This window comes from Pteropus vampyrus, unplaced genomic scaffold (genome assembly GCF_000151845.1).
Source record: "Pteropus vampyrus isolate Shadow unplaced genomic scaffold, Pvam_2.0 Scaffold6, whole genome shotgun sequence".
Classification (NCBI taxonomy): domain Eukaryota; kingdom Metazoa; phylum Chordata; class Mammalia; order Chiroptera; family Pteropodidae; genus Pteropus; species Pteropus vampyrus.
This window is the reverse complement of record NW_011888787.1, coordinates 9,769,198-9,797,105: the sequence shown is the minus strand read 5'-3', so window position 1 is coordinate 9,797,105 and position 27,908 is coordinate 9,769,198. Positions and strand designations below refer to the sequence as shown.

At 41.0% G+C, this 27,908-nt stretch overlaps 1 protein-coding gene across 1 annotated transcript in view; it reads right to left on the bottom strand.

Annotated features, from left to right (window-relative positions):
• Positions 1-2,650: 2,650 nt before the first annotated feature.
• The window catches only part of VAV3 (vav guanine nucleotide exchange factor 3), a 325,354-nt gene continuing 300,096 nt past the window's right edge, over positions 2,651-27,908 (bottom strand). The window contains exons 21-25 of the mRNA XM_011369192.2: positions 27,596-27,712; positions 26,946-27,033; positions 20,658-20,787; positions 5,560-5,711; positions 2,651-4,900 (exon numbers count right to left, since the gene is read on the bottom strand). Coding sequence (XP_011367494.1) covers positions 4,859-4,900; positions 5,560-5,711; positions 20,658-20,787; positions 26,946-27,033; positions 27,596-27,712 — 529 coding nt within the window. The 3' untranslated portion in view covers positions 2,651-4,858. The remainder of the gene's footprint in view (positions 4,901-5,559; positions 5,712-20,657; positions 20,788-26,945; positions 27,034-27,595; positions 27,713-27,908) is intronic.

Below are 27,908 nucleotides of genomic sequence, written 5' to 3'. Positions count from 1 at the left end.
GTGCTTCAAATGGAGTTCTTGGTTTATTTTCTGTCTTTATTTCTCTCAATCCTGTCTAATCGATAGCATCTAACTAGAGATAGGCTTTCTTTCCGACCTTCTTCCTGGGACTTGTTCATTACAATAAGGGACCTTCCAGTCTGCCAGATGTGAGTGCGTAACATTTCTAATCAGAGTCTGACCAATCCCAGAAAACTAGTTTCAGTGAAAAATGAAGTGACTAATGGACTCGGTCTACACGATTATGAGCTGAGTGAAATTTTCATTTTCGTACTCAAAATGATGTGGAGCTGTTAAATTCGACTTCTGAGGTTGTTTGTGGGTTTGCATATTAATCTTCCTGAACACACGCCTTTTATTCTATCTGTAATTTGAACGCTCAAAATCAAACCATGTGTAACAAACACAGCATTAGGTCTAATATTCAAAATAAAAGCTGTGAGGACATGGTTCAGTTCCTGAGTATTTTATAAAGGAAAGATCGACATTTCCCAAGCACTCACAATGTACCAGGCCCTTTGCCGGACATCTTTCCCACATGTTATGGCCCTCTCAGACACTTATAATTATCCCTTTATGACAGAGAGAAAATCGAAGCTCAGAAAAATCAATGGCAAAGCTGGGGTTTGAACCCAGATCTGACTGATGCTAAAAATCCCATACTTCCTATGACATCAAATGGTTTATTTCCTTCCTAAAGGAATTGTCTCATTTACAATCTGCAGAGTTTGGCCCTTTCATTCAATAAATGGGCCTGAATTACAGTAAAGGAATTCAAAGATTAATATAGCGACTACCCAAATTTGCCAGCGAATTCATGTGACGATAGCGAGGACAATGAGGACAAAAATGGTCCAGCATAAGTCAGCCACGATCCCACTTTATATGTGTGATTTCAGCTGAGTCTCACAACCAGCCTATGAAGTAGGTGCTATGATGATACCTACTGGGCGAGGCCCTGTGTGGCAAGGATGGGAACGTGAAGCCGGATGTGCGGTCTGACGTCAGAGGCCATGCCTTTATCACTCTTCTATACAGCTGTCAAATAGAACCAAGCAGGGCACCTAAAGACCCATCATCAATATATTTTACTTCAATTATTTGATGGGAGGAAAGTACTTGAATGTTATAAAGGATATAGTTCCATGTCAAATATTAAAAGGGAGGTCGTTATTACAACCGGTCTCTTATTACAGAGGGTGGTAGTGATCTAACAGAAGGCCTAAAAGTCACATAACCGTTAATATGTTGAAGAGATAAAACCAAGACATCGAAGGAACTGGAGTAAGGGGTGGACGACCCGCCACCGTGATGAATAGGGGTGATTTTATATTTCCGAGCACAATCGTGCTGGTGATGTCAGCAGAAAAGCTGCTGCTGAGGACTTGCTTTTCCTGGTCCTCGGAAGAAACGGGCTCCCATTCTCTCCCGAGCCGGAGAGAATGCCTCCACCATCGCGGACGACCTGAAGGCCTGCTCCATCAAGAAAACCTGCCTTTGAGGCTCGCTGGTTCGGCAGTTCTTTATTTTCTTTGCAAAACTTGTTTCGAAATATAAAAGAAACAGTTTGATCTCTGATACCAATCGACTTAGGTGGCATCTGTTTGAGGTTTTCTTTTAGGAAGCAGAAATTAGAGAATGTTTCTGAATTCTGTGTTAATTTTTAATTGTTTAAGCTGCTGTTTTTTAATGAAATAGCTTCTTCTTGGCTATGTAATCTTAGAAACATACCTAATCTCTCTCTTGTCCCGTGAAGTGTGGCAGGACAAGGTGCTGGTTACAGAGGTTACGGAGGCTGATGTCCAAGTCAGAACCCCAGCTCTGACACGTACCAGCTGTGTGGCGTAGCTCAAGGTGCAGCCTCTTAAAATGCCTCATTTGGAGATAACATGGGGTTCTACCCTCTGGGGTTCTTGTAAGTTAATGCACATAAAGCATTTAGAACAGTGTGTGGCACATAGCAAGCATATCAATAGATATTATTTGCAACTATTGAGTATGCTTATAGGCCACTGTCGGTAACTTAGGCAGCAACCTTGACCTAACTTGATCAAAATTAGGGCTTCTGTTCCCATGTTTATTATGGGGTTGGTATATACTAGTCATCCCTTATCCAGTTTCGCTTCCCATGGTTTCTGTTACGCCTGGTCACTCACAGTCTAAATATGTTAAATGGAAAATTCCAGAAATAAACAATTCATAAGTTTTAAATCGCACACCGTTCTGAGTAGCGTGAGGAAAACTCACACCGTCCTGTTCCATCTTTTGTCCAGTTTATCCACACTGTATATGCTTTCCGCCTGTCAATCACGTAGGAGCCATCAAGGTTATCAGATCGAATGTGGCAGAATCGGCATGCTTGTGTTCAAGTAATCCTTATTTTACATAATAATGTTGCATTCACATAACTTTTATTACAGTATATCATTTCGATTATTCTACTTTATTATTATTGCTGTCCATCTTTTACTGTGCCTAATGTATAATTTAAATTTTATCACAGGTATGTATGTATAGAAAAAAACATCATATGTATGGGGTTCAATACTAAGGTTTCAAGCATCCACTGGGGGTCTTGGAACATCTCCCCTGCCCATAAGGGGGCGGGGCGCCTACTGAATGTCGAATTAAGAAATCATGACAGAAAGTCTTCGGCTCTCAAGAAATCAATTTAATGCAAGTAGTAACTATTTATTGTATTGACATATTTACAAAATATTACAACGTGAAATACCACTCTAATTCATCATATTACGCAGGGCTGCATACAGGCGAGACGAAGTATATGGAAAAACATTGACTTCTGTCTTTGGTATTAGAAATCTACACAAATCCGCAGCATTTAAAGTTTCCAAAACAAAGGATTAAACGTAGACAAAGACGTAATCAGTAACATCATGAAAAGAGACTCTCTTATCCTCTGCTAGGAAACCCTTAGGTCCATGAAATGCAACTGGAAGACCAAACACCATCTGCAAGGGAGGGAGTCTATTGGCTAAATAACAATAAAAGAAACAATACAAGTTACAATACTCTGCACAGGTATGTTTCAATTTTCTTGAAGCTACTCTCTCCATAACAACGTTTGGCTGACAGTAACAGACACAACACTCCCCAGCCACAGAATCGCAGATAAGACTTCATAGGCAAAATCCACTCCAGGAGTACGCCATGAGGGTATAATTTTACTGTACAGAACATTTTATAAAATTCATTTTCATGATCATTTACACATGTACAAAAAATTTAACTGGTTTTAGCAAATAATAATTTTTCTAAAACACAATCACAGTTTACATCATTCTGAGGTAAAGGTCCTGAATCTATCCTATTTGAGAAGTCCTAGTCCATGAGGGTCTCTAAAGGGGGTTGCGCTCACTGAATGTTAAGTTTGGGCATTCCAGTGGGCTGGGGAGCGGGCGGCCACACCTACCACATTTCAGAGACGATCCACAATTTCAGAACTAAACGTTCCTAGTGTGGCTCTATTAAGTTAATGCTTCTAATGTTCTGTTTTCTTCAAACATGAAACACTCTCTGAATCTTGCCAGAACATGACTTCTGCTATGGAAAAAAATATTTCATCAGGAAAGGGGCCAAGTCAGTGTCGAAACCTGACTGTCTTGACTGGGCACTCCGTGTGTCACAGGAAGAACAAATTTCAACTCCTCACGTAAAAAGCGAAGACTTGGTCAATAAAATCAATGCACTGCGAAACTGATCTTTCCGCCAGTTAACACACACCCAGAAAGGGCCTGCTGTTGGGGAGACCCTCAGTGAGAAGCTGGGAGCCCACACTGAATGAGACCAGGAAAGTCTCAGTGATGCTCCTGTCCCAGAAACACACTAAGGACCCTGCTGTGCTTTCCTTCCAAAATCCTCAACAAGTCATCTGTGCTACTGTAACTACTCCAGGAAAACATGAGAATCAGCACATATGTCCCAGGTGTTTTTAGTGGGGAGAGAGAGGAAAAGACGTGTGTTAATAGATGTTGCTTCTATAAAATGACTTGATATAAATTATAGCTCTTGATCTGTTTCTGTAAACAATGCCATCTCAGTCAGGTTACTTGCAACTACCTGTAATATACCTGGCCAAGATGATTTTTCATAAAGGGAAGTACTACATTTCCAAAATAACCCTATGAAATCATGAAGGCTGTGAAGATTGAATGTGAAGATACTCTCTTTTATGTACTTTTTAAAATAGAGATTTGCAAATATAATGAGGACATCAAATGAATAATTAAAACCCCTCTGGGATATATCACTTACGAAGCAAACCTGAGCGTTTGCCTCTGATATTTTATCACGAGTAACATCTGGAGGTAAAAGTGTATGCCAGGCAATGAGTCACCTTGCGAGGCATTTAAGACAAGTAATGCGGGACCTTTCCAGGAGACTGCCCAAAGGGAGGAGCTCCAATTTTTTTTTTTGTGCTGGGAGAAGCAAAATTAAACTTCTGCTTCTTTGTACCATCAAAAATTCTGGTGACTGGCACATGAGAAGTAAGTAAATACGTAGTAAACACTTACTAATGGTGGACACTTATGATGTCTGACTCAATGAAGTAAAAAGACCAGTGTGTTTGCAGGGCTCTTTTGGGAAGAAAAGCTTTTGGCTTTGCCCTGGTCCCTGACAATGACAGACTGGCAGGCTGCTTCTTGCCCCGCTCTAGGCAAGCCATGATCTGTCAGTACCAGCATGTTTAGATCTCAGTATTGAGACTGAGGAGGGAGAATGCTGAATAGCCAAAAATGCAGCTTTTAAACATTTCAGTTAACTCATGATGTCGTGCCGGCTTCCGTTCATCCCTTTGCTGAAGTTTCTGGTGCAGGGTGCAATGCAGGATTAGAGTTTATTCATCCATTTCCACGTATGTCGATGGAAACCAGCCCACCTAGAAAAGAAAAGCAGCCAACGTTGCAACGTGACTTTGCGTCTGGCATCTTTTTTTAAAGGGTTCTACACCCTGGTTAAGCTGGAGTTTTATACCCACTGTAGGTGAGGAAGATTGCTTTAACTACTCCTAGAGCCTGACTGAGTGATAAAAACGGAGGAGTAAAACAAGCTTAAACAATGTTCGAATCAGCCGGCACACAAATAAATATGTAAATTAAGTGTCAAACAGGTCTCTACTCCTCAATGATTCCTGCTTCTGCTTTAGAACAGAACAGGATATAACGACAGAGCTACGCTGTCCCGTTCCTTCCGATTTCGACGACAGCTCTCACGGCTATTTTGTACTACACATAAAGCATGTGCTCGAGGCTTAGGGACTACGAAGAACTGAAATGCTCCTCAACCCTTGTCCCAACAGAAAGCCGTCACACTCGCCCAGGTGAACCTCATTTATGCCACTATCGCATTCCTTCGGCACATTTTTCTTGAATTCCTATGATCAGTAAGAATCACCACCGGTGTCCCGAGGCGCTCAGGGCTCAGGGGTCGGGGGTGAAGGCTGCAGTACAGCTGAGGGGCCTCCCCGCGTCAGCACCACGGTGGGCGCCGACAACTGCCCCGTCCCCTTCATTCACACGCACGAGGGGGAAAACTCGCCTTGCCGTTTGCTTCTCCTCGCCACCAGCCGTTCGCACTCAACTTCGTGTAAATCTTCACCACGTCTCCTTTCAGCAAGGACAGTTCTCGCATGTCTCTTGCGGAGAAGTCGTAGCGAGCGATGGCGATGCCTAGCACTTTCGGACTCAACACTGCGGAGAAATGACGGGGAGTCCATTGATTTGCAGGTTAACGACCGTAAGGACCTAACCAGGTAATAAGCGCTCTCGATACTATCAAAATGCACAGCCATGATTTCGGTGCAGACTAGTGACGATGACAGGGAGCGGGAAAGCAAGGAGCAGAATTGCTGTGTCAAGTCAATCAGGTGTGGTCAAGTTCACTTCGTAAAGTTTAAACGCTATTTTTCTGTTTTCGCATTCTTAATAACTTCGAAACAGGGACAAGTTTTTGTAAAAAAAAAAAAAATGGCTAGTATCTAAGTTACTGTTTAAGGAGATAGAATCTAAAACAACTAGCATACATTTCCTATTGATGGCACAGAAATCTATGTCTTACTAGAACCTCAAAGGTAAAAAGCTTTATGTTTTTCTCTCACATGATCTTTTTTGACTAATACTCAAAACAACAAAATTTTTTGCTTGGAAAGTCTCCTGTTGACACTGCGTCATCACTTCTAGTTAAATGGTATTCTTCACCCAGCTAGCCTTTCTCTGTTAAAACTATTTGAGGATAAATTCAGTTATCGTTTTATATATAATTTCACTTATGTGAAGAAGCCGAAATCAGATTTCACATAAAGAACACACAAACACCATTTATCTTTTTCAAACGAACACTGCCTTATAGAAAACCTTTACTGAAGTAGGTAATCAAAAACGAGATGTCAGGGTGTTCATCTTCTATATTCGGGTTTTTTTTTTTTTTTTTTTTTTTTTACTGTAGCAGAGGCATTAACTGACCCCCTGCCCTCACCTGCCCTGTCTGGAAAAGTCCATTCAAGCTGGACTGAATGTTTGTTCATCTCTAGTGTTTCATAGCACATTTTATATATTACCTTCTCTACTAGTTGCTGTTTGGGGTTATAAAGTGTTTTCAATTATATGTTCAGTGATTCTTGGAATCACTCACCTGGGATTGGTGGGACTTTATAAACCTTAAATGGTGAAGGAATTTAAGTGAGAAAAAGAAATAAATGGGAAATGCCACTCGTCTGTATTTTTAACAGTCCCCAGTGCCCAGAAAGCTGCAGTTACGACCCGTGTCTCCCTGGCAGAGCCTGCCCACCGGGAGACAGGAATCTCTGCCTATTACTCATGGCTCTGCAATGACAGACATTTTTTTTTAGTCCCCAGGTGTCGATCACAAGATAAACAAATAGCAATACTGTAGATTTCAGAACTGCAAAGGGAGTGCAAATAGGTCATTTTATTTTACTATTTGGACTAAAACCACGTGAACAGTTTCCTCACTGAATGCCATCCCGTCACCAGGGCACCACTCCGAGAGTGGGTGCACCCCGTCATCGACTTAACCGTGAGGCCTTGCGCAGGTCTCTTAACTTCTCTAGGCCACATTTTTGTCCCCTAGAAAATAAAAGGTCCCTACTAGATGACCTCCAAGGTCCTTCTAATTCTAAATTGTTCCCATGATTCGCTTGGGACTTACAGTTTAATTTTTTTAAATCTGTAAGGAAACATTTTTATCTGGCCATTCTGTACTCCCCTACATGTCAAGTAAACAACCCTTAAATTCTCTAGCTAATCACAGAAATCAAGACCAAAACGCCTGTGTGCAAACTGATGGGCACGGTCATCCTGTCAAGCGATATGCACTGAATTTTACTCTTATATTTGGAGACGAGTTGAGATTTTGGTTCTATTTATTTTCTTAATGGAAACACAGAAACACTGGCTTTTCTCAACTAAAATATCTGATCCTTAAGAAAACTAATGATTTTACAGAGTGCTTCATGCCCCCTTTTTATACTGTCGGCCCCTATCCCTTCCCAGCCTCTCCCCAAGAGATAAAATAGAAAATGTCTTGCTGAAAGATATAACACAGGCACGCACATAAACCAGAGGAGTGAGATGTCATGACAAACAATGACTTCACAGGAGAGGAGAGTGCACGGTGAGAATGTGACTCCAGGGACTGTTTGTGAGGAGATGTATCTACATGAGAAGCCACACACAGAAGCCAAAATATTTTATTTGCAAACAGAAGCAAGTCGAAAAGACATATAAAAGCAGTAAAGCAGTACCTGACCAGAAAGGAGTAGAAGAAGGGGGAACAAAGCTGTAGCCTGGAGGGGTTACGAAAGAAAAGCCACAGAACAAAGAAGGGGCTTAGAGAGAGAAAGAAAAAGAGAGAAGCAAAAGGACATTTAGGTATTGGCAAAAAAAACATCTCAACACAGCTATTTTGTCGTCTATAATCATAAGACAATTGTCACATCGAAGTTGCAAAATAAGCTTTGCTTTCACCCACTTCTCTCCCATCCCCGTTTCTAAATGAAGAGCAGGCCAAGCTTTCCCATTTTGATTCACACGAGTTCTGCACTTCGGAGCTGTCTCTGCTCCTTTGCAGGCGAGCACAGCGTACCCGCTCCATGGGGCTCCCTCTGAACCCCTTCCATCCAAGGGGGGCACAGAATTCCCACTTTGTTACATCAGTGGAAGGGGAGCCCATAATCCGTAATGTAAATTACACTTAAATCAAAATTGACATAAAGAAGTAGAATGAGAGCCCGTAGGGTGGTGTCAACGAAACACGCAGAGCCCGTCGAAAATGTAAGAAAATCATTCATATGATTTGTTAGACCCCTCCCCGCCCCCAACAACCAAGCATGCGCGTGCTTATTTCTAGACATAAAACATAAACCATTCCAAATCTTATCATGTCTGGAAAAGAAAGTAAATATATTTCCCAAGTTAGAGGCACTTGGGTGTTCAAAAGCTTTTCACTTGACTTTTAATAATAAGAGCTAATACTTAGCAAAAAGTTCCAAAGTGTGAGATGCCATACTCAATGTTTTATATACAGTATTTCATTTGTTAATCACAACAACTCAAAGAGAAAGGTACAAATACTATTTCTCCTTCACATTTGAGAGGAAGCTACTTTCCAGCCAGGGCCCAGGTGATACAGGCCCCAGGCTCTCACCTGCGTGTCCGCGGCAGGTGCTTCCACAGCAGCCATAACATCTGCCCGCTGAGAGCACGGTGCCATTGCAAGGGAAAAGATGGCGCGGCTGCAAATTTTCTCCCAGTATTTATTTTCCCATTCATCCGTGTAAGTGAGTATTTGGTTGGGCCATGTTTGCCCAGAAGCGAGACCACGTTCCCAGTCTCCTTACAGGTTGGTGCGGCTATGTGACTAAGGACTCGTCGCTGGGATATACGCAAAAGTATCACGAGGCAGCTTATGGTTCTGTTCCCAGCAAGGCAGGTGGGACACCCCTTTGCCCGCACCCTCCCCACCCCAATCATCCATTCACCCTCCTCCTTTTTTTTTTTTTTTTTGGTTCTTTAATCCATCCTGCTGTCTGGAGTGTAAAAGCTACCATCGTGGTCCATGAGAAGGCAGGGCCCCCCGCAGGGATGGCAGAGCGTGAGCCTGAGGGAATCTGGGTTACCGAAGGTTTCACGGAACAGAGATGACCTGCCCTTCCCACAGCCCTGCACTGACTGACGGCTTTCGGGTTCTTATGGGAAAGAGAAAGAAATGTCTCTCTATGCCAACGGTTTGGCAGTTTCTGTTACTTGTACCTGGACCCAATCTAAACTGTAACAGAAAGCTTTCGATAATCAAGGATGAGGTGAAGGCAGGCTAAGCGAACTGGGAATAAGTCCATAGAATCTTCTAATATGATCTGCTTCTTTTGGGGTCACTGCTTGATTTGAGAGCCACAGACTTATTCCAAAAGTTAATACTCTTGTCGGGAAGGGTCCTTGGGTTACCTGAGAACAGGGGACTTCTAGATGCCACCCAAGGAGGCTGCCCAAAAAATCAGGAGGGTTTAGATTTCCCTGCAACAATAACCTTGGAGCCCTCACACGTGCACCGATGTATTCTTGACACTTTTCTCATGGAGTCTCACATATTTTCTTTCAAGCTACTCTGAAGTTTATTTTTGTTGATAACCAAAGTTCTTTACCAATCCGCTGCACGTTCCACATCGCGTTTTTTAATTTTGAAATGCAGTGGTACGTGCTAGTACAACTCATTTTACAATCTGTCCAATTCATTGATTGCCATACGATACAACTGGTATCTTTTTCCATTTCCCTGAGACCATGATATACCCACTATTAGAGAGGAGAGGAGGATGCCGTCTCTAGTTTAATGAGGAAAATCCACACACCTAACTCTATTATTGGCAGAAAATCTGGTGACAAGATTCTTATACCATGTCTGTGAGAAATTAAATCAGGACCCCTCATTTTACATGTTATTTCTGGCAAAGATTAGAATTTTCTCCTTGAACTGTCTTCTAAGCATCCAACCTTGATTCTCTCCCTGGGACTATGTTACCCATCAAATAATAAAAAAAGACTATTTCTTCTTTTCTAATTTCTAATGAAGGTGATTTAATCGAAGAGTCTGAAATATATAGGAGTTAGGTTAGCTCTAGAAGGAAGAAATAAGAAATCAATGAAAGCACGATTAAACGCAATTTAAACAACCTCAACAATAGGTAGACATATCAGATCAGATCGTCTCTCTAATCTTAAAATACCTAATGTTCCTGAGGTGATATGGGTAATGCCTCACCAAAGGACCTGAATCTGTTTCAAACACATGGTGCATGAGCTACTCTAAAAGCTTTATTTAACCCTAAAAAGCCTTATAAGCATTTGCATTCATGTCGAGTAGCTACCCTTAGAATCTTCTAGAATCTTATCTAAAGCATTATTATCTTAACTACATGGTAGTTATTTTCCCGTGGTTAGCCCTTGGCACCTCTGCTGGCTTCACTTTAAACTGAACTTTCCCCCCAGTGAATGGAACAGATTCCCGGATGTGCCTTGGCCCCCAGACCTGAATTCCAGTCTGATTTCAAATGTTTTCATGACACTGCCGTGAGGTACAACCAAATCGTTATCTTTGCTTTAACTTGTTTGAAACCACTCATCCAGAAAAGAAGCTTCCGCCCTGTAATCTAGCTCGACCTCTCACATTTCTGAGTAACTCCCACGTTCTCTTTGCAAACCACCCCCGCAGATTCAGAGTATGCTGCCTCCCAGTTGGTCTTCCTGGTTTTGACTTCCTTTCCTTTCCATGTGAAGTGCTGCCTCTCAGCGTCTCCCTGTAAACAGAGATTCATTGCTCCTTTTCCTAAATTCTGAAGTCCAAATGCCTGACCTGAATTTCATGACGACTCATAATCTGGCCGTAACCTGCCTTTCTCCCATCTTCCATCATTTTCCCAAATTCTCTTCCCTCGGGCCAGTTTCCTAACACCCGCTGAGGCTCCTGGCTTCGTTTTCGGCCCCAAACTTCTGCCCGCACAGGAAGGCTGCTCCTTCACCTTTCCTCTGATGACCCTGACCTCCTCGTCGCCAAAGCTCCACTCGGGCCCCGTCTATGAACCTTCCCTGACCGATCCAGATGTGCGTCCCTTCTCTCTGTCCCTTCTAGTCATCTGTCAGGCACTAACATCATGGCCCTGGCTCTGCCGCTTATTGCGGCACGTGCTCCTGTGCTGTATCTCCAATTAGCCATTGATTCTGGGGAGCAGGCCCTGCTCTTATCCCACTTCCACATCCTCGGTGAAGGATCGGGCCCAGTGCTCAGCTACTGAAGCTGCTGAATGGACAAGGAGCTCAGCAGGGTATTTAGTTTCACAAGCTCCTTAGGTCTGCTCCTCCCAGTCTCTTAGCTCACCTTTTGCTCACTTAACTGCTCGATGAGACTTCCAACAAAAGCCGGCCCAGCACATAGGAAGCACGTGAGGTATGCTCAGGTTTTATTCCCCAGGATCCCTGGGAGCCACAGTCTGTCTATCAATATTATTCCTATACTAACCGTAGCTTTTTCTGAGATGCGTAACAGCTATTAAATACTATCAGTCTCATGGCATTCACCATACGTATGCCTGAGGGCTCTTCCTGGGAGTAAAAGGTTAACCAGTTTCTCCTGCTGCCCAGTGTACAGCTCTCGGCCATTTGAAGGACAGGTAGGGATGCTTCCTATTTTCCTACACATTGTAGCGTGACTTATTGCTGCCATTCTTCCTATATGTCAGTTGTCACTGCCTTTGGGTCCTTAATTCTCTCGAGCTGGCAACAGAGCATTGAAATGCCTGCACCTACGGAGACAAGAGAAATCATATAACATGTTTCCCTAAGAAAATATGGATTTAAATCTAAATGTCAGAAGAAGGTTCTTGATCAAAAGATTTTGCAGGATGGTTTAACCTGTAAAATATGCTGACATCCATACTGAGAATACATCCACTTATTTCTACGCACGTTTCTTCATCCAACGCCTACTATACCAAGACATCGTAATGTAAGATTACGTTAGCATCGCCCGGGATGGCACTAAAGCTGCCAGATGATGGTGACACTCAAATGGGAATGTTGAGGGGATTATGACCTCTTGGCCCTTTCTCTTCTTGGCCTAAAACTCACTTCACCACCGAACATCTCACTGTAGACTGTCGCCTGCTAGTACGTCACATGATTTGGGGAATCTTCTTGAGAGAAAGGGCTCTTATTCATATCTGTACCCACGGAGACAATATTAAATCAACGTTGAGATCTTTTCATTGAAATGATCAATTGCAAACTACATGCTTTAGTTAAGGGCCTAACTTTCCTCCTCAAACACTTTTTTTTCCCCAAACGTTTTTAATTCCTATCGGCACAGATAAAGGAGAATCTTGCTCAGAGAGATCATCGTATTCAGACCGGTCTGTTTGTTTTTTCACATGTATGACGTCTGGCATGCCATCAGGCTGACATGCATGGAACGTTAGCAAATGAGTGGCACATAGTTTAGTGACTTAATATTTCTCATTAGGAACTAGTAAGAATGCAGTCAAATATTTCCAAGTTAAACAAAACCCGAAGTACTAACATTCTCTAATTGAAAGAGAAGTTATCTGTTACATAAATAAATTGGGAATAGAGGCTATCAGCATAGCCATAAGCAACTGATTGGCAAATCATTAGTGAATATTATTCAGTTCTGAGACTTGACCACGTGGAGGCACAGAACACAGAAGTATGTCAATTAAACAAAACAAAACAAAACAAAACAAAACAGTGTTTACAATAGAATAGAAAAGTACAAGTAAATTGATATCCAATGCCTACACTTTTGTTGTCAAGGCTAATTAAGCACTGCCTTAAAGTAATAAGCTCGGCCTTGATCAGGCTACTCATGTTTATGAGCAAATGAAAATCTATTCAGTTTTCGGTAACGTTCAAAATTTGTACACAGTAAAGACCAAGCTCAGTCGACACTCTTCCTTAGGTACTGGTTATCAAATCACAGCGTATTTTTGAACTGCCACTTAATTTTCCATTACACGTATAAATGAACATCGCCCTGAGCATTTGCTAATTATTCTTTGGGATAGACATTACCTCACGCTCAGCGTTAAGTTGTAACAGCCACGTGTGCTCACACTCATTTATGTAATAATAAGCTGTTAGTAAAAATATCAGGGGACTGGACCAATGGTACCACCGTCAGTACAGTGACCCTTGTGCGTCGGCTGCCTGGCAGTGGTCTAGAGGTTTTCTGGAAGAACAACGATCCCATGTGGGACGTCTGACGAGCCAACCAGGAGACTCTTTTTACCAAAACTATCCACAGATAGCCTAGCAGCAGAGAACACGCTGAGAATTTTATGAATGTTTAATTTAGATCTGTGATCCTTAACCTGGTTTTATGGGACAGCTTAGGTGTGTCTTCTTCAACTCTCGAGAACATCCACAGGCATAGTATTCAATATCTGCTCTCCCATCTCCCTCAGTGAAACAAAATGAATATTAGTGTTTATTGTATGTTTTATATATTGTCACTGGAAAAAAACGAAGAATAATTCAGATTGGTTTCATTTAATTGAATGTTGACATCTGGTAAGTGGACAAATCTTTAATCTCAAATTCAAAGACATAACAAGAAAAACTTAAATCTAGAATTATTGGGAAAAATGAACAGCTGCTTTGTATTCAGTGCTGCACAGTATAAACATATAATGTCATCAGCGAGAAAAAATTGAGGATAAGGCCTTTCCTATTAATATGGAAAATTAGGTGACTTGACATTTCCAGAAATTTCAGATTATTTATAGGCATCCAGTTTATTGATTCTAAATTCTTACTCTTTGACTATAATTGGCAGACATTTATTAAATAACTATAAATGTGCAAAGCACCGTGCTAAGGAGTTACAGGAGACATGACAGCATCTGATGTCAAAGGAGCTTACACATTAATGAAGAGACAGACACACACAGAAATGATATAGAGATATGGAAATAATTCATTTTGCATCGAGAATGCTATGACTAGACTTTAGGCTCCATGTGAGCCCCTCCCTGTGAAAAAAGAAAAAAACGTCCAATCTTCCCGTCGCTCAGGCCAAAAACCTCGGAGTCATTCTTTCTTCTCTCTGCTCTGTCTCACCTCTGCTCAGTCGGAGCGCCCTGGTGGATCACCTTCAAAACACGTCATCTCTGTGGCTACCCATCGGTCCAAGCCGCCACCGTCGCTCACCTGGTTTGCTCTATGAGCCTTTAACGGGTCCTCACGGTTCTACTTTGTCCCTTCTTTCTCATGGTCTTTTTCTCCTTTTTTTTTTGACAGAGACACCCAAAATAATCCTACTAAAACTTTAGGTCAGATCAAGTCTCTCCTTTGCTTAGTCCCTCCGAGGCTTCCCACTTCTTCCAGAGTGAGAGACTAAGTCCTGTCAGGCCCCCCTGGCCCGGCCTCCCGTACCTCTCCGACCTTACCCCTGCAGCTCCTCCTCGTCCCCCTTCTGCCCCGGCCACACTGCATTGTCGTACAGGCTCCTTCCTTTCCGCTGGCTGTTCCCACTCTCGTCTCCTTCAGTCGCTGCCTTCACAGTGCGGCCACCCTGATGCCCCATGTAAGAGTCATGGAAACACACCACTAGTGCCATGCGGTAGGGAAAACAGGGTTTCTGGAGGGGCACGGGGGGTAGTGTCGATATACAAGCAGAGGTACAGGCAGAGTGTACGCCATCCCCCACACTCCCCTTGTCCCTTGCTTAGGTTGGGCACGAATGGTCTGCACACACCGTGGTCAAAGTCCCAGCAGCCTGCCTGGCAGTGGGCTCTCAACATAGATCTGTTGGATAAATGAATGTGGGACCTGTGGAGGAGGTTACTGGTGAAGATGTCACGACTAGATAAGGGACAAGGAAAGGGGTTCTTGGATTCATCCGAGTATGCAGAACTGTGTTTTCTGAAGAGGGAGGATAAAGAGGGGAAAGTCACTGGGGAAGACTGAGCTTTGGATAGAGAAAAATCTGAACCAGCAAATCAGGCAAACTGAACTTTTTGTGCCCAGGTCTAACAAATTTGAGTACATCCATAGGAGGGTGGCCAGAATGGTGATGGAGATCCTTCTTGGAAACTTTCTGGCTCGATGTGTTTTTCTCTGAGTGCATTTCACTGAAGGAAAGCTACAATCCATCAGAAACACTTCACTTTATTAAGGTAATGTTTTCCCTGTAACTCTTATCCATTGGCTGCCTGTCTGCCCTAATAATGCAAAGTCCTCTAATAACGCCAAGTTGTAAAGGGTGAAAAAAGAATTAAAATAAGTATGGAAAAATTTTAAATTAATGCTAAGATGGCAGTGAGTAGAATGGCGCCCCCCCCCCCCAAAAATAAGTCCACTCAGAAACTGAAGATGTGACCTTATTTGGAAAGAAGGTCTTAGCAGACGTAAGAATCCCAAGATGAGATCACCCAGTAGTAAAGGAGGCTCTAAAGGCAATGACAAGTGTCTGTATGAGAGAAGAAAAAGGGAGATGACACACAGAGGAGAAGGTGACGTGAAGACCAGGCAGAGATCGGAGCGATACGTCTATTAGATGAGGGACGCTGAGGACTGCCGGCCCATCTAGAAGCTGGAGGCGTGGAAGGGACTCTCCCTCAGCACTTCCAGAAGGAGCCACCCCCGCCAACACCTTGATCTCAGACGTCCAGGCCTCCAGAACGAGAGAGTAAATTTCTATCGTTCTAAGCCACCCGGTTTGTGGTAATTTTTATGGCAGCCCTAGGAAACTAATATGATCAAATTAAAACAAATATTTAAGTTACCAGGATAAAATTAGATCAACTTGAACCCAAATGCCAAATGACTAAGGAAAGAGATGACAAAAGACTGAGGATAAGATCAGGAAATAAGCGCAGATGAATATGGGTTTTGAATTACAAGGGCAAGAAGGTAAAAGCTAAATTAAGTGGATGTGTGACGAGTTTGTATGAAGGGGATATTAAATGTTATCCACTTTTATACTGTAATAAAACTAATAAGTAGTGGTAAAACATAACAGGATGTTTCAGGAATTGTCAGGAATAAGAAAGCTATGTTGTTACTCTGAGTTAAATAAATAGGAATTATACAAACCCTCTAAGTCCAAGTGCTAAAACACCAGTTAAAATGAAAATCCGTGGGGAAGAACAGATCACGCCAGGAAGAGCAGCCCAGGCCCTGGCTCTGGCTTCTACATTTTCCTGCGAGGTCATTTCTACAGTCCCAATAGCCCGAGAAGCCTTTGTCAATTTTCAGAGTATTACTATGATATTTGTCAGCGCACCGAAAGGAGCATGCTGACCAGATTTCGTTTCAAGCCCACCCATCTTTCTACGCTTTTTCAAATATCGACTCCATGTCGCACTTAAACACCTGCTTTGTCCACCATGCACCCTAGGCTCTGACTTTGCTTATTTAGACCTTCCGGAGCTCCTGTTTCATGAAAGGTAGTGTGTGAAGTGCAATTTGAGAATAAGAAGCAAAGGACGATGGTTCGTAGGGCTTCTGGGAACGATACGCCAAAAGAATAATTAAACCTATACAGAAATCATACTATGTCCTATGTAAAGCATGAAACGAAGTGTTAATGATTCATAAGACTCTATCTTCATGGTGCCAACTGCCTACTGAACCACTGAGTATGCGAAGGTACCTAAAATTTTGTGCAAAACCGAATGTATTACCTTCTCTCTAAACCTGCTGCACCTCTTCTGTTTCCTGGTTAGTCAGTGGTTTCACCATCTGGCAAATACTTGCGTATCGCACTTGCATTGCTTCTACCCCAATTCCTTTATCCAATCAATCTGACCTCCAGAATATATCCAGATCCGCCCACTGTCCTGCTCCATGGTCACTACTCAACTTTTGTCCAAACCACCATCACGCCTCCCACGGACATCTTTACTACGTTCCTAACTCATCTCTTTGTGTCCCTGCCTCCCTCCAAGCCGCTCTTCACAGAGTAGCCCGCGATCCGTTAAAAACAATGTAAATCGGTTCGCCTCACTTTCTGCTTACACAGCTTTACTTTATTTCCATCGCATACATTAGAATCCACTCACTGTGCTCCAAGCACACTGACCTCCTTCCAATTCCTTAAACACATAAAGTTCTTCCGGTTTATAGTTCTCACGAGCTCCTTCTTCACAGTGAAGTTTCCCTACTCTCCACACCCCCGCCCCGCCCACCCACTAGGTGTTTTACATTTCACCAAAATGTCCTTCCCGGACCTCTCAGTTAAATCCGCCCTCTGGTCACACCCTTTCATCCGTGCTCCTGCTTCACAAGACTTACTACGATGTGTAATTATTGATGAAGTTATTTGTTTTATGTTTGCTCTTGTCTGCCAGGTTGCCTGTCTTATTCACTATTAAAACTCTCGCATCTGGCATAGGGCCCGGCACATGGCAAATGTTAAAAAAATATTTGTTGAATAAAAAAATGAACGAATACATAAGCAGATATAATGAGGTCACAGGTAAGGAACTTTCGAAAATGACCTCCTCAGCGCTCTACATACCCCCAAATCAGTACGCCCAGCTCCCCCTGCACCCCGAGGTGAGAAAGAAGGAGGCTGCCATTCTCTCCTAATTCTGTTAGACGTATTTAGCTAATGGGATCATCTCCAGATTTCCAAACTTTTAAACCCGACGTAATTCAGACTTTTAAAGAAGTAGCAAGAATAATACAAAAAGTTCCTGTATACTTTTAAACTCCTCAAATGATAACGTTTTACTATTTTGCTTTATCGATTTCTGTGTATTTCCTGAAGCATTTTAGAACACGTTGCAGACATAATGCCCTGTATCTCTAAACACTTCAGCGTGTAATTCCTAAAAACAAAGGCCCTTTTTTCTTTTATAGTCACAGTACAATCATCAAAAGCAAAAAATACTACTACTTGGTCTAGAAACTTATTCAGAACTTGTTAATTGTCTCGTGCGTGTCCTTTATAGCAAAAATACATATTTTTTTTTTCTGCCAGGTTTCGATCCAGGATCACACGCTGCATCCTGCTGTCCTGTCTCTCAGGTCTCTCATCCAACCTGAAACACTTCCTGAGTCTTTGTCTTTTGTGACATTGACACTTTTGAAGAGCACAAGCCAACGGTTTTGTAGAATGTCCTTCAATGTGGTTTGTCTGATGTCTCCTCCCAATGACTCAGATTATGCACCTGAGGAACAGGAACGCGACCACAGTGGTGGTGAGAGCTCAGGGAACCACATCAGGATGCGCACGAAGGCTACTTGTCCCGTGACTGACGATGCCGACTGTGATCACTCGGTCACGTTGCTTCTCTCTCTCCTTTTGTAATTAAGACGTTCTTGTGAGAAGATACCTTGAGATTATCTAAATATAATAATAACCAACTTTTTTCTTTTAATTAGCTAAGTCTAGTCTGTGGTCCTACAAGTCTCCATAAATAAGAACTTGGGAAAATGTCTGAGGTCTGTTTATGGGTCATGAAAGAGCGAACTGCGTGACTTTTCCTAGTGTTATTGGGCTATTAACATTCTACTTACTTTACTTCCTTCTCTCACGAATACTAAGATGCTATGTGTAAAAGAATATATAATAGCTAATCTCATTCCTCCTTCATCAGATGAGAAAACTGAGGCCCAGACAAGTGACTTGCCTAAGGTCAGACGGCTACTCAGCAGCAAACCTGAAAATAATCATCAAATGCTTATCACAGAGCAAGAAAGGCAAAAAGTCAATTCAGTGCCCTTCAAGCATGAGCCCACAGGTGTACCTGAAGCAGCACCTGAAGCAGTCTCAGGTGAGTCTGCTGTGCCATTTTGGGAAAGGAAGGTGATTCTACACGGGGGCCACAGACTCATAGGGCATCTTCCACGGAGTCACTGCACAGTTTCCAGGAAGGCACAGCGCTTACCGCTGTGCCCGAGTCTTCCTCTGCTCGCTCCTCGCTCCTTTTCATCCCTCTTGAAAACACTCCTACGACCATTCCCAAGGCAAAAATAAAGTCTCACGGCTCGCCAGAGGACCCTCTTCTTCTCTCGTGCAGGGCTCGGTCTCCCTGCCCCCGACTCGGGACCCGGGGGAAATCTGCCCTGTCCTGCCTCGGTGGTGGTGAAAGCTAAGTGGCTGAAGTGGCAGAGTCGTAGCAGCTGCCTCCCGGGCAGTGCTGGCTCGTGCCGCACTGCACTAAATGCTTTACATGGGGCACCTCGTTCCATCTCAGTGGTCCATCCCGCTGTAGTTTCCATTTATAAAATACCCACTGTCGTACAAAATACCTAATTTATACAAAATCAGCAGCAAATAATAAAACGTTGGGAGAGAGCCACAAAGCGACCGAGGATTTCAACCCTGTCACAGGGTAGTGACCGAGGGGTCTTGGAGGGCAGACCTTGTGCCTCTGCTGCTGACTGGAGTGCTCACTCCCTCCCCTCTTTCCTGTCACTTAATGGTGATAACTTCTCCAATCGCCATATATAAAAACACGAAACTCCTCAGCCTACACGAGAATCTAACATAATTGGGTAACACTGGACCAAAAAATAGAAAAATAACTTTTAATAAGTGTTTAGTTTCGACATAGAGTATGCTCTGACTACTTTCACTGCTTAAGCTTAGTCATTTATCACTGATCCTGTGAAGAGAACAGCTATTAAGTTATTCAATTAAAAAAAAAAAAAACAGTTGATGTGACAAATTACTTGTATATTTACTTATACAAAGTGTAAGAAATTTTACCGATGTTTGAGCCCTGAACTATATCTGTCTCCCTCTCAGTTTCTGCTTTTAGGGGGGGAAAAGCTGAGGTTACATAACACTGATGCAGATTCTTTTTGAAATGCCACTAGATATTCCAATTTTGCTTAGGCTAAGGATTCTAAGAGTAATAAAATTGTATTCATTTCTCCTCCAAAACATTTTTTTTAATGATATCAAAATAAGAGAATAAAATCACATTTTATTCACAACATCTTTCATCATGATGTTCTCTTTACCGGCTGTATCTACCTTTAGGAAGATTACATGACATTAAAAGGTGATGAGAAAAAAGCTTTTGACTTGAACTCTCACTCAAACTGTATCAGGCTTTTGGTTTGTGTGCAAATCTTTGATGAATAATTGTGGCACAGTGCTCATTCTGAAAGAAAGTGGCTAAAGTATAACACTTATAGAAATATTGATGTCAGAGGAAACATGATTTAGTCATTTAAAAACTCCAAAAGTAATCACCGAATTAGAACCATAAGCAGACTTGGGACAGTAGGCTAGATGGGAGAGCTGTCCACCAGCCTTACCTAAATACTGTTACTCAAATAGCATAATGACCACAAACATGCGTAAGTTAAAAAGAGTTTGCTAATTTCAACACTTACATATAAACAGACCCTTTACATTTCTGATGAATTTCTGAATGTAAACATGATTTTCGATTTGGCACAAAGAATCATATCTCAACATAGTCATAAACCTGTTGGTCCATCTGATCCTGCTTAGCTGGAAAAATTCCTTGCTAAATGCATTAGCCTATTAATTGGTTATATTTCGAAATTTGGAATAAAGATGTTTAGTATTATTGTGCCGCTGACGCTTAAGTGACCGCAAGTTGCGTTCCAAATGACGATACTCACAGCTGTTGCCTGTTCTGCTACCCCTCTGTCCAGCTGCATGTTCTGGCTCCTTGTATGGAAACTGCAGAGTTGTATCAAGGGTTCTGAACCCTTCCTTAAGAGAATGATGCTTGTAATACTCCACAAGTTCCTTTAGGAAAAAAAGAATGAAAGATTACTTCTGATGAAAATAGCTCTACTCTCAAACACATGAACTCCCTGACATAAGTTTATACATATAAGGGCGATTGATTCAATGCTAAAACTTCCATATGTATATGGAAAAATAATAATTGTTCCCTGCTGTGTAGATGTACATACCTAGTAATTGTGCTTGTTACTAACATCCTGTTAGTCTTTAGTCAGATGTGGTAAGTGAAAAGAAACCATTCTAAACCTATATTCCAGAACGGTAATTATTGTTCTTATGTATGAAATACTTGCCTTTCTAAACAAAAATAAAGGGAACAGCTGTTTGCTGAATATATAGCAATTTCTAGTTTCCTGCATTTTCTTTCAGCATCACAGAGAAACACACTTGAATCTAAACATACTTTTCCATGGGAAACCAGAGCTGATAAACCACAAATGCTACTTGACATTGTTTCTGGCTTACGAAGACGTGTCAGTGCCCGTCCTACAGCTCTGCATGACCTCTGGTGCTTTCAGAGGTCAAGTCGTAGTGCTTTCTAATTTTCTCTAATACCTAAACGACCTTCATTACATCCAAGCCCAATACAATAACCTCTCACTACCTTTCATACTAAAATTTCAGGAAATTTCTTTTGAGATGTTGGTTTCATAGATTTTGCACAAATCTAAATCCCTCTACTTTAAACAGAAATTAAATAATAATTCGAAATAAAAAAAATGTGTATTATCATGAGTACTGTAGATATAACGTTGCTCGCAAATACCTGAAATTAAAATAAAAGCAAAATCATTTTTAACCTAATTACAGCACTACTGTTTAAAAACAGTATAAAAACAATTCTTCTAAAAAAAAAAAATCATACTGATATCAACTTAATACCTTCATTCGATAGTTATGTTTAAAGTCCCCAAACACAAATCGGCTGGGCCAAAAATCACCCGAGTGAAGAAAAAGAGATTCTTCAATGATTTATTCATCATTTATGACTGAACTGAGATGAGCTGTGCGGGGAGCTCCAGGGGTCACCAAGATTATGAAGATAAGGCCCTTCCCTCTAGGAGAGTGAGGGGTTTCCAGAGAGTTCGAAGACAAGACAGAATTTCCTTTTGTGAGTCCCGTGGGCAGGATAAGGGAAGATTTCACGACGAAGATAGCTTATAGCTTGGCTTATAATTTCAAAAGCCAGGAAGGAGGAAAGGATTATTTTAAGTAGAGCAGTCAGGCTGGGAAGAGGCATAAGATGAGGAAGAACACATTCACAGACTAACAGCAGCATGGTTGGGCTGAAGCAGTGGGTAAAGCAAATGGAGATTTTTCAGCTCCTACATCTGTAAAACGGGGTAACAAACCATTTCACGGTAATGTGTAAAGTACCAGGTACTTGTGAATATCGTTAACAGCTACCACTATCTCACCTATCAGGGTTTTTGCATAGTTTCTCATCATCTTCACACAAGAAACAAGAGAGAGGCCTTGTCTCCATTGATGCTCAAGTCTCAGTGAGGTTAATCAGTTTGTGCAAAGACTAATATGGCCAGAATCTGTCTCCAGAGTGTGCTCTTAACGACGCTATTTGCAAACAGTCCCCGGCAGCCGCAAGCACTCAGAAAGGGAGGCGAAGGGCAAAGAGCATCTGCCAAGCGTCCATGATGCACCAGGCACTCGGTTTGCTTAGACCTGAGATGCTAGACTTTTATACAAGTTATACCCATAACTTTAAAATATACATATATATATATTTTTTTTTCCTTCCTTGGATCCAGATTACAGGGATCCTTGACAAAGCAAAGGAATCTGGAATCTGACCAACTTGGAAAAAAAGAGACAAAATACCCGGTAAAAATTTATGTCCTCAAAATGGCTTCAATGATCAGAATATGGCATTTGTCTTATCCTGATTTTTAGCATGGTTTCAAAGGCAAGATCTGGAATTATATTCTAGAGACCAATAGTACTATTTCTTTTTTTTTTTTTTAAATAAAAGGCAAAATTTTGTAATGTCTCTGAGAGAACTGTACACATATATATTGTGTTGCTAATGGAAATGATACCAGAGAATTGTCCTTCTAGACATATAATTTAAACTGGGAAAAATGTGCTCTTTCCTTTAGCAAAAATACAAAAATAAACCCAAAAGTTATTAGAACCTAATAACTTTGACCTTCAATGTAATTTTGTTATAGGTTATACAGATTTTTTTATGTATTATATTATGAATCAGTATGAATTAAAGTTTATGTGAAGTTGGCCAGAAACCCTAGAATTATCATACTGGAAAGGACTTGGGGATCATTTGCTACCTTACCCACCTCTAAATTTTATGGAAGAAAAAAATGACTTTTCCAAGGCCTGGGGTCATGTGAATTAGTAAGGTGCAAAGAATACTTCCTGAACACTTCACTAAGCGTGGAAGACACTTTAGTTCCATTTTTACAGTTTTATGAGAGTACATCGACCTACACGTTTCTAACCAGACAGAATTAAATAGTGTCACTGTGGATCTTTTCCAATTTATACCTTTCCGTATTTTAGTCTAATTCGCCCCTGCTTTAGCAGTCATTGACCTTCAGGTACTACAAGGGAATAAGGAGCCGCTAAACAAAAGAAACGCTAAGCTTTCCTTATCTCACGCTGACACAGGAGTGTCAACATTTCAAGTCTCTCTAAAAAATAATGAGTGAGAGCCAGTCGTTCCAATTACCAAGGAAACAGGCAATGGAGATGATTTATAAACAGCATTTGGACATAGATTGTCTGGCATACATGAAAATTAGAACAAAATTAATGCCTTATAATCTGGATACAGAAATTCATTTAGAATTTGAATTTAATGACTAAGACAAAAAAAAAAGATTTTGATTAACCAAGCTACTGAAACCCAAGGGAAAAAAACGGTTAGCTCACAACCGCCTAATGCTAATCTTCTCTTGGAGAAACTGGCTAATTTAAAACCAGTTCTGGAGTTTGGTTGTGTTTTACAGCCTTTTCAAATTAAAACATAATTCCAGGCACTAATGATTTTCATAGGTAGAAGAATGTAACCTCAGCACCAACAGATGGGAGAGATACCTAAACTATTACAAGGAAACAACTCAAAACCACAGACCCTAGTTACTTATAATGAGAATTGTGTTATTGGCCACCAACATGATAAAAGGGGACTCCCTGAAGTTGTGTGATGCTGGTTCAGTGAAATCTTGCATGGCCAGAGTAAAGGCAACAGTGCCTGTCAACCCTCTCCTTCCTTCCCAAGTGGCTGGCACTGACGGGAGCCATCCCTTCTCCATGGCCCTTCCCAGTATAGGTTCAAAGGACAGCACTATTGTGAGGTTCTGGGTGCAGATGAATGTTATAATTTAAAAGCATTTTCAGAACAGTGGAGTCTTTTTCGAATTCTGCAAAAACAGTAATTTCACACAGTCAGGACTCGACCTAAATTTGTTCAACAAATGAACAGAAACAAAGAGCAAGGGCAGCTCCAACCAGTTCGACGGCCTCTTCAGCATTTTTTACAGTCATTTGCTAAAACTGACAAAAGTAGTTATCTAAGACTGAGATTTTTCAATTCTTTGTCTTTCTTCCTTTTTACAATTATAGTCATGAGTCACTTACTGACCCGGGATACATCCTGCAAAATGCATCCTTAGGCGATTTCGTCATGCTAACGCTGAGGGGCCTTGATGAGCAAAACAACATGAGATTAAACCACACACGAGAAAGAGATGCAATCGAGAGACTCGGTATGAATGAGGCTGCCGCCAGCATAACGCGGCATATCGTTAAGCAGCAAACAGTTTTTAAGTAGAAAGAGCACACTCTAAAATAACAATAAAAAGCATAGCACAAACCTGTACCATAGTTGTTTACGGTCACTATCAAGTATTATGTACTGTGCATAACTGTATGTGCTATACTTCTACGCGGCTGGCAGTGCAGCTGGTTTGTTTACACCAGCATCACCACCAACACGTGAGGAACGCGTTCCACTACATTGGGATGGCTACAAGGTCACTAGGTGATAGAAAATTTTCAGCTCCATTTTAATTTTATGGGACCGCTGTTGTACACGTGGTCTGTCATTGATCGAAATGTGGTTTTCCAGTATGACTGTATATCCTTCTGTTAATGTTTTGTAGTTTCATTGTAGTTTTGCTATTAATTCTTAATTCCCTCCCTTTAACCTACCGCGATATGTGCTTCTTTATAAAAGAGCCCCAGATATGGAGGAACAAATATGTATGTGTCTCTAGCAGTGGGACTTCTGATATTTTACACACACACGTCTTAGGGTAGCTTATTTTTGCTCTGTGACAAGTACTTTTAATTTCATTTCCAAACTATTACTGCAGAAACTTTTACTGCTGTCTGATACCAATTATTTGAATTCTGGACCTCTGTTGCTTTTCGTGCAGATAATAACTCAAGGGTCTGTGTCCACTAACCCAGGTCACATGGTAACACCGGCTTTTCATACCTAACTTCAGCGGCTGAAGACCTTTCTTGAGCTGACCCCAGGTGACACAAAAGCGGAATTGATTGGCCCTTTCCCGGGACGACTCCTTTCATCCTCTTTGTCTCCTGTGATGGGAGTTCCTTTTGTTACTCTCAAAGGCTGGCAATCATCTTGGCCCTTTGGCCTTTTTTTAAGCCTCGTATTAGCTATAACACCGTGGTGCAGGCTCATTACCATCCACGGAAGTTCTGGGGGTGCACACTCAAGCTGGTGTGTCTTGCAGGGATGAGGAGCCCCCCTTGCATGCTTTTATCATGCCTCAGCCGGAGCTGTCATTCATTATTTCTGCTTCCACTTGCTACCTGCCTCCTAGGTTTTCATTTTAGAAATAACCTCCTCGGGCCCAGTTTTCTGTGTGCACAGCCTGTTCTTTCCAACAGAACATAAGCCACTCCCAGCAGGGAAGACGCCTGGGTCGTGGTTATCAGTCTGACAGGCTTTACATTTTCCAGGACATGATCTTGCTGCCCATCCTTAGCTTTTTGGATTGGGAATGGGGTATCTCTGCCCGAAGAGGTCTTCTTCCTTTTCTTTCAACTCCAGATGCTTCAATGTCTTTAAAACACCGATTCCTGTCTTGAAGCAGTTCTAAATTTTTAGAAGGCTTTCAAGCTGGTCCATTTTGTAAAGCTCTCTTACACTCAGCTTTAACTTTAATGTTAACATCTGCAAAGTACTTTAAGATGTTTTCCGGAAGGATGCAGTATGTATTATTTGATTGATAGTTCAGTCAATGAATGGCCCTTCCCCATTGTTACTCAAAGTACTTAGTGGAGCGCTACAAATACATCTTACGTTCTATATCCAAATTCTTCATTACGTCAAGAAACTCTCAAACTTGAGAAGCAGACTTGAGACCACTTTTAAGGAAGTATGAACATTTTACTATCAGCAATGCACATATAATGACATCTCTGCGTTGTTTATATGATATAGATGTAATATTCTTATTCACTAATAAAATTGTTATAATGTTTTTAATTGTAGAAATTATTAAAATAATCTTTGTTCATTCGAAGCAACTTGGTAACAATATGTTATTTCAATTTACAAAGTTCCTGTGAAATATTAATTGTTATATGGTAAAAATGTTACCCTGTTAATGTTTAATTGTCTAAGATGATGAAGGAGAACCACAGCATAGATAAAGTAGCAGAAAGTATCTGAATTTTCTCCATTTGACATAATATTGCATTTTGTATTAAAGAAACCTAAATGTGAGAAGTATTTTACCAATTACAATTTTCTATGTTATAATTTAAAACCCCTTCCTCTGCTTGAAGGAGGAGACAGAGACAGAGGATGGAAGATGAGGGAAGAGAAGCATATTAAACATTTGCTGTGTTTCATCAAACACTAGGCGAAACTCACAAATTACTCAAAGTTGATTGTATTTGAATTTGTCTATTACTCTGGGTCATAAATCGTGTCGACTCTGAAATACCTAAAACCTGCAAATTTAGATTATAAAACAATTGGGATTCTTAAAATTAGAATTTCCAGGATCTACTGAAAAATTATATGATTATCTTTAAACATCTTTTCAGTGAATAAAATTTCCAAGAAAGTATAGAATTAAACTGACCTATCTAATAAGAGAAAACTAAGAACCACAGATTGAAAAGAACTAATCAATGCTTACCATTAAACTTTTAAATTTTCTATTTTCTGCAATGTGAAAAAAACCATCTCTTGTTAAAATCTTGATGTGCTTTGCTTCATTATTGTACCTGTGGGCAATGAATAACTTATGAATATAAATGTGTTTTTAATCAGTAGAAATCAATAATTACCAGAGGGCATGCCCCAATAACATTATAGGAATTAATTCTGAAGACAAAATATATACCTATGCCAATACACTGGTGACAGCTAATTAACAAAATATATTTACTAGATTGGTTGAAGATACAACCAATACTTGAAGTGAGAAGGGGGGATTACATATAACCAATCATTATGTTCAATTTGTTTAGTAAGTTTCGTTGGAGAATATAGGAAGACAAAATGAAACAAAATCTAGTAATTTAGAATTTACTAAAAACATACACACATCAAGTCACCAAAATACAATGTTATGAAAGAAATCTAATATGCCAATTAGCAGCCTATAACATTTAATACTGTTTTTCTAACAGATATTTTCAAGTATTAATGAACTGTCTAGATAGACGCATTATTCCTACTGTAATTAGAACCTTGATTTTCGACTTCAGTGTTATACATGTCAGATGGTCTATGCAATTATGAAAACAGGAAATCTATTTCTGTAGAAGTACTTGTCCTACTTACTTAATGCTAATTGCATATTCTCCCGACTCTTTGGTCCGGTGCCTCACAAGGTAAGTACTGTTTACCCTATTAATAAGCTCAGTCTCTGCCTGCAATCTTTCCATTGCTCCAGCATACCTGTAAGAAACAAGGACACAGAAAATATGGGTAATGTACCTGGAAGAGAACAGAGGCTAAAAATAAGTATCTGTCAGGATTTTAATTTAGTGGCAGATCTGAGCTGTTTTTACTTCTATACCAACACATTATGTTGCTTCCAAAAAGAAAAGTCCTTCAATGCTTCCAGATACAAATCCTCTACAAAGCTAACAAC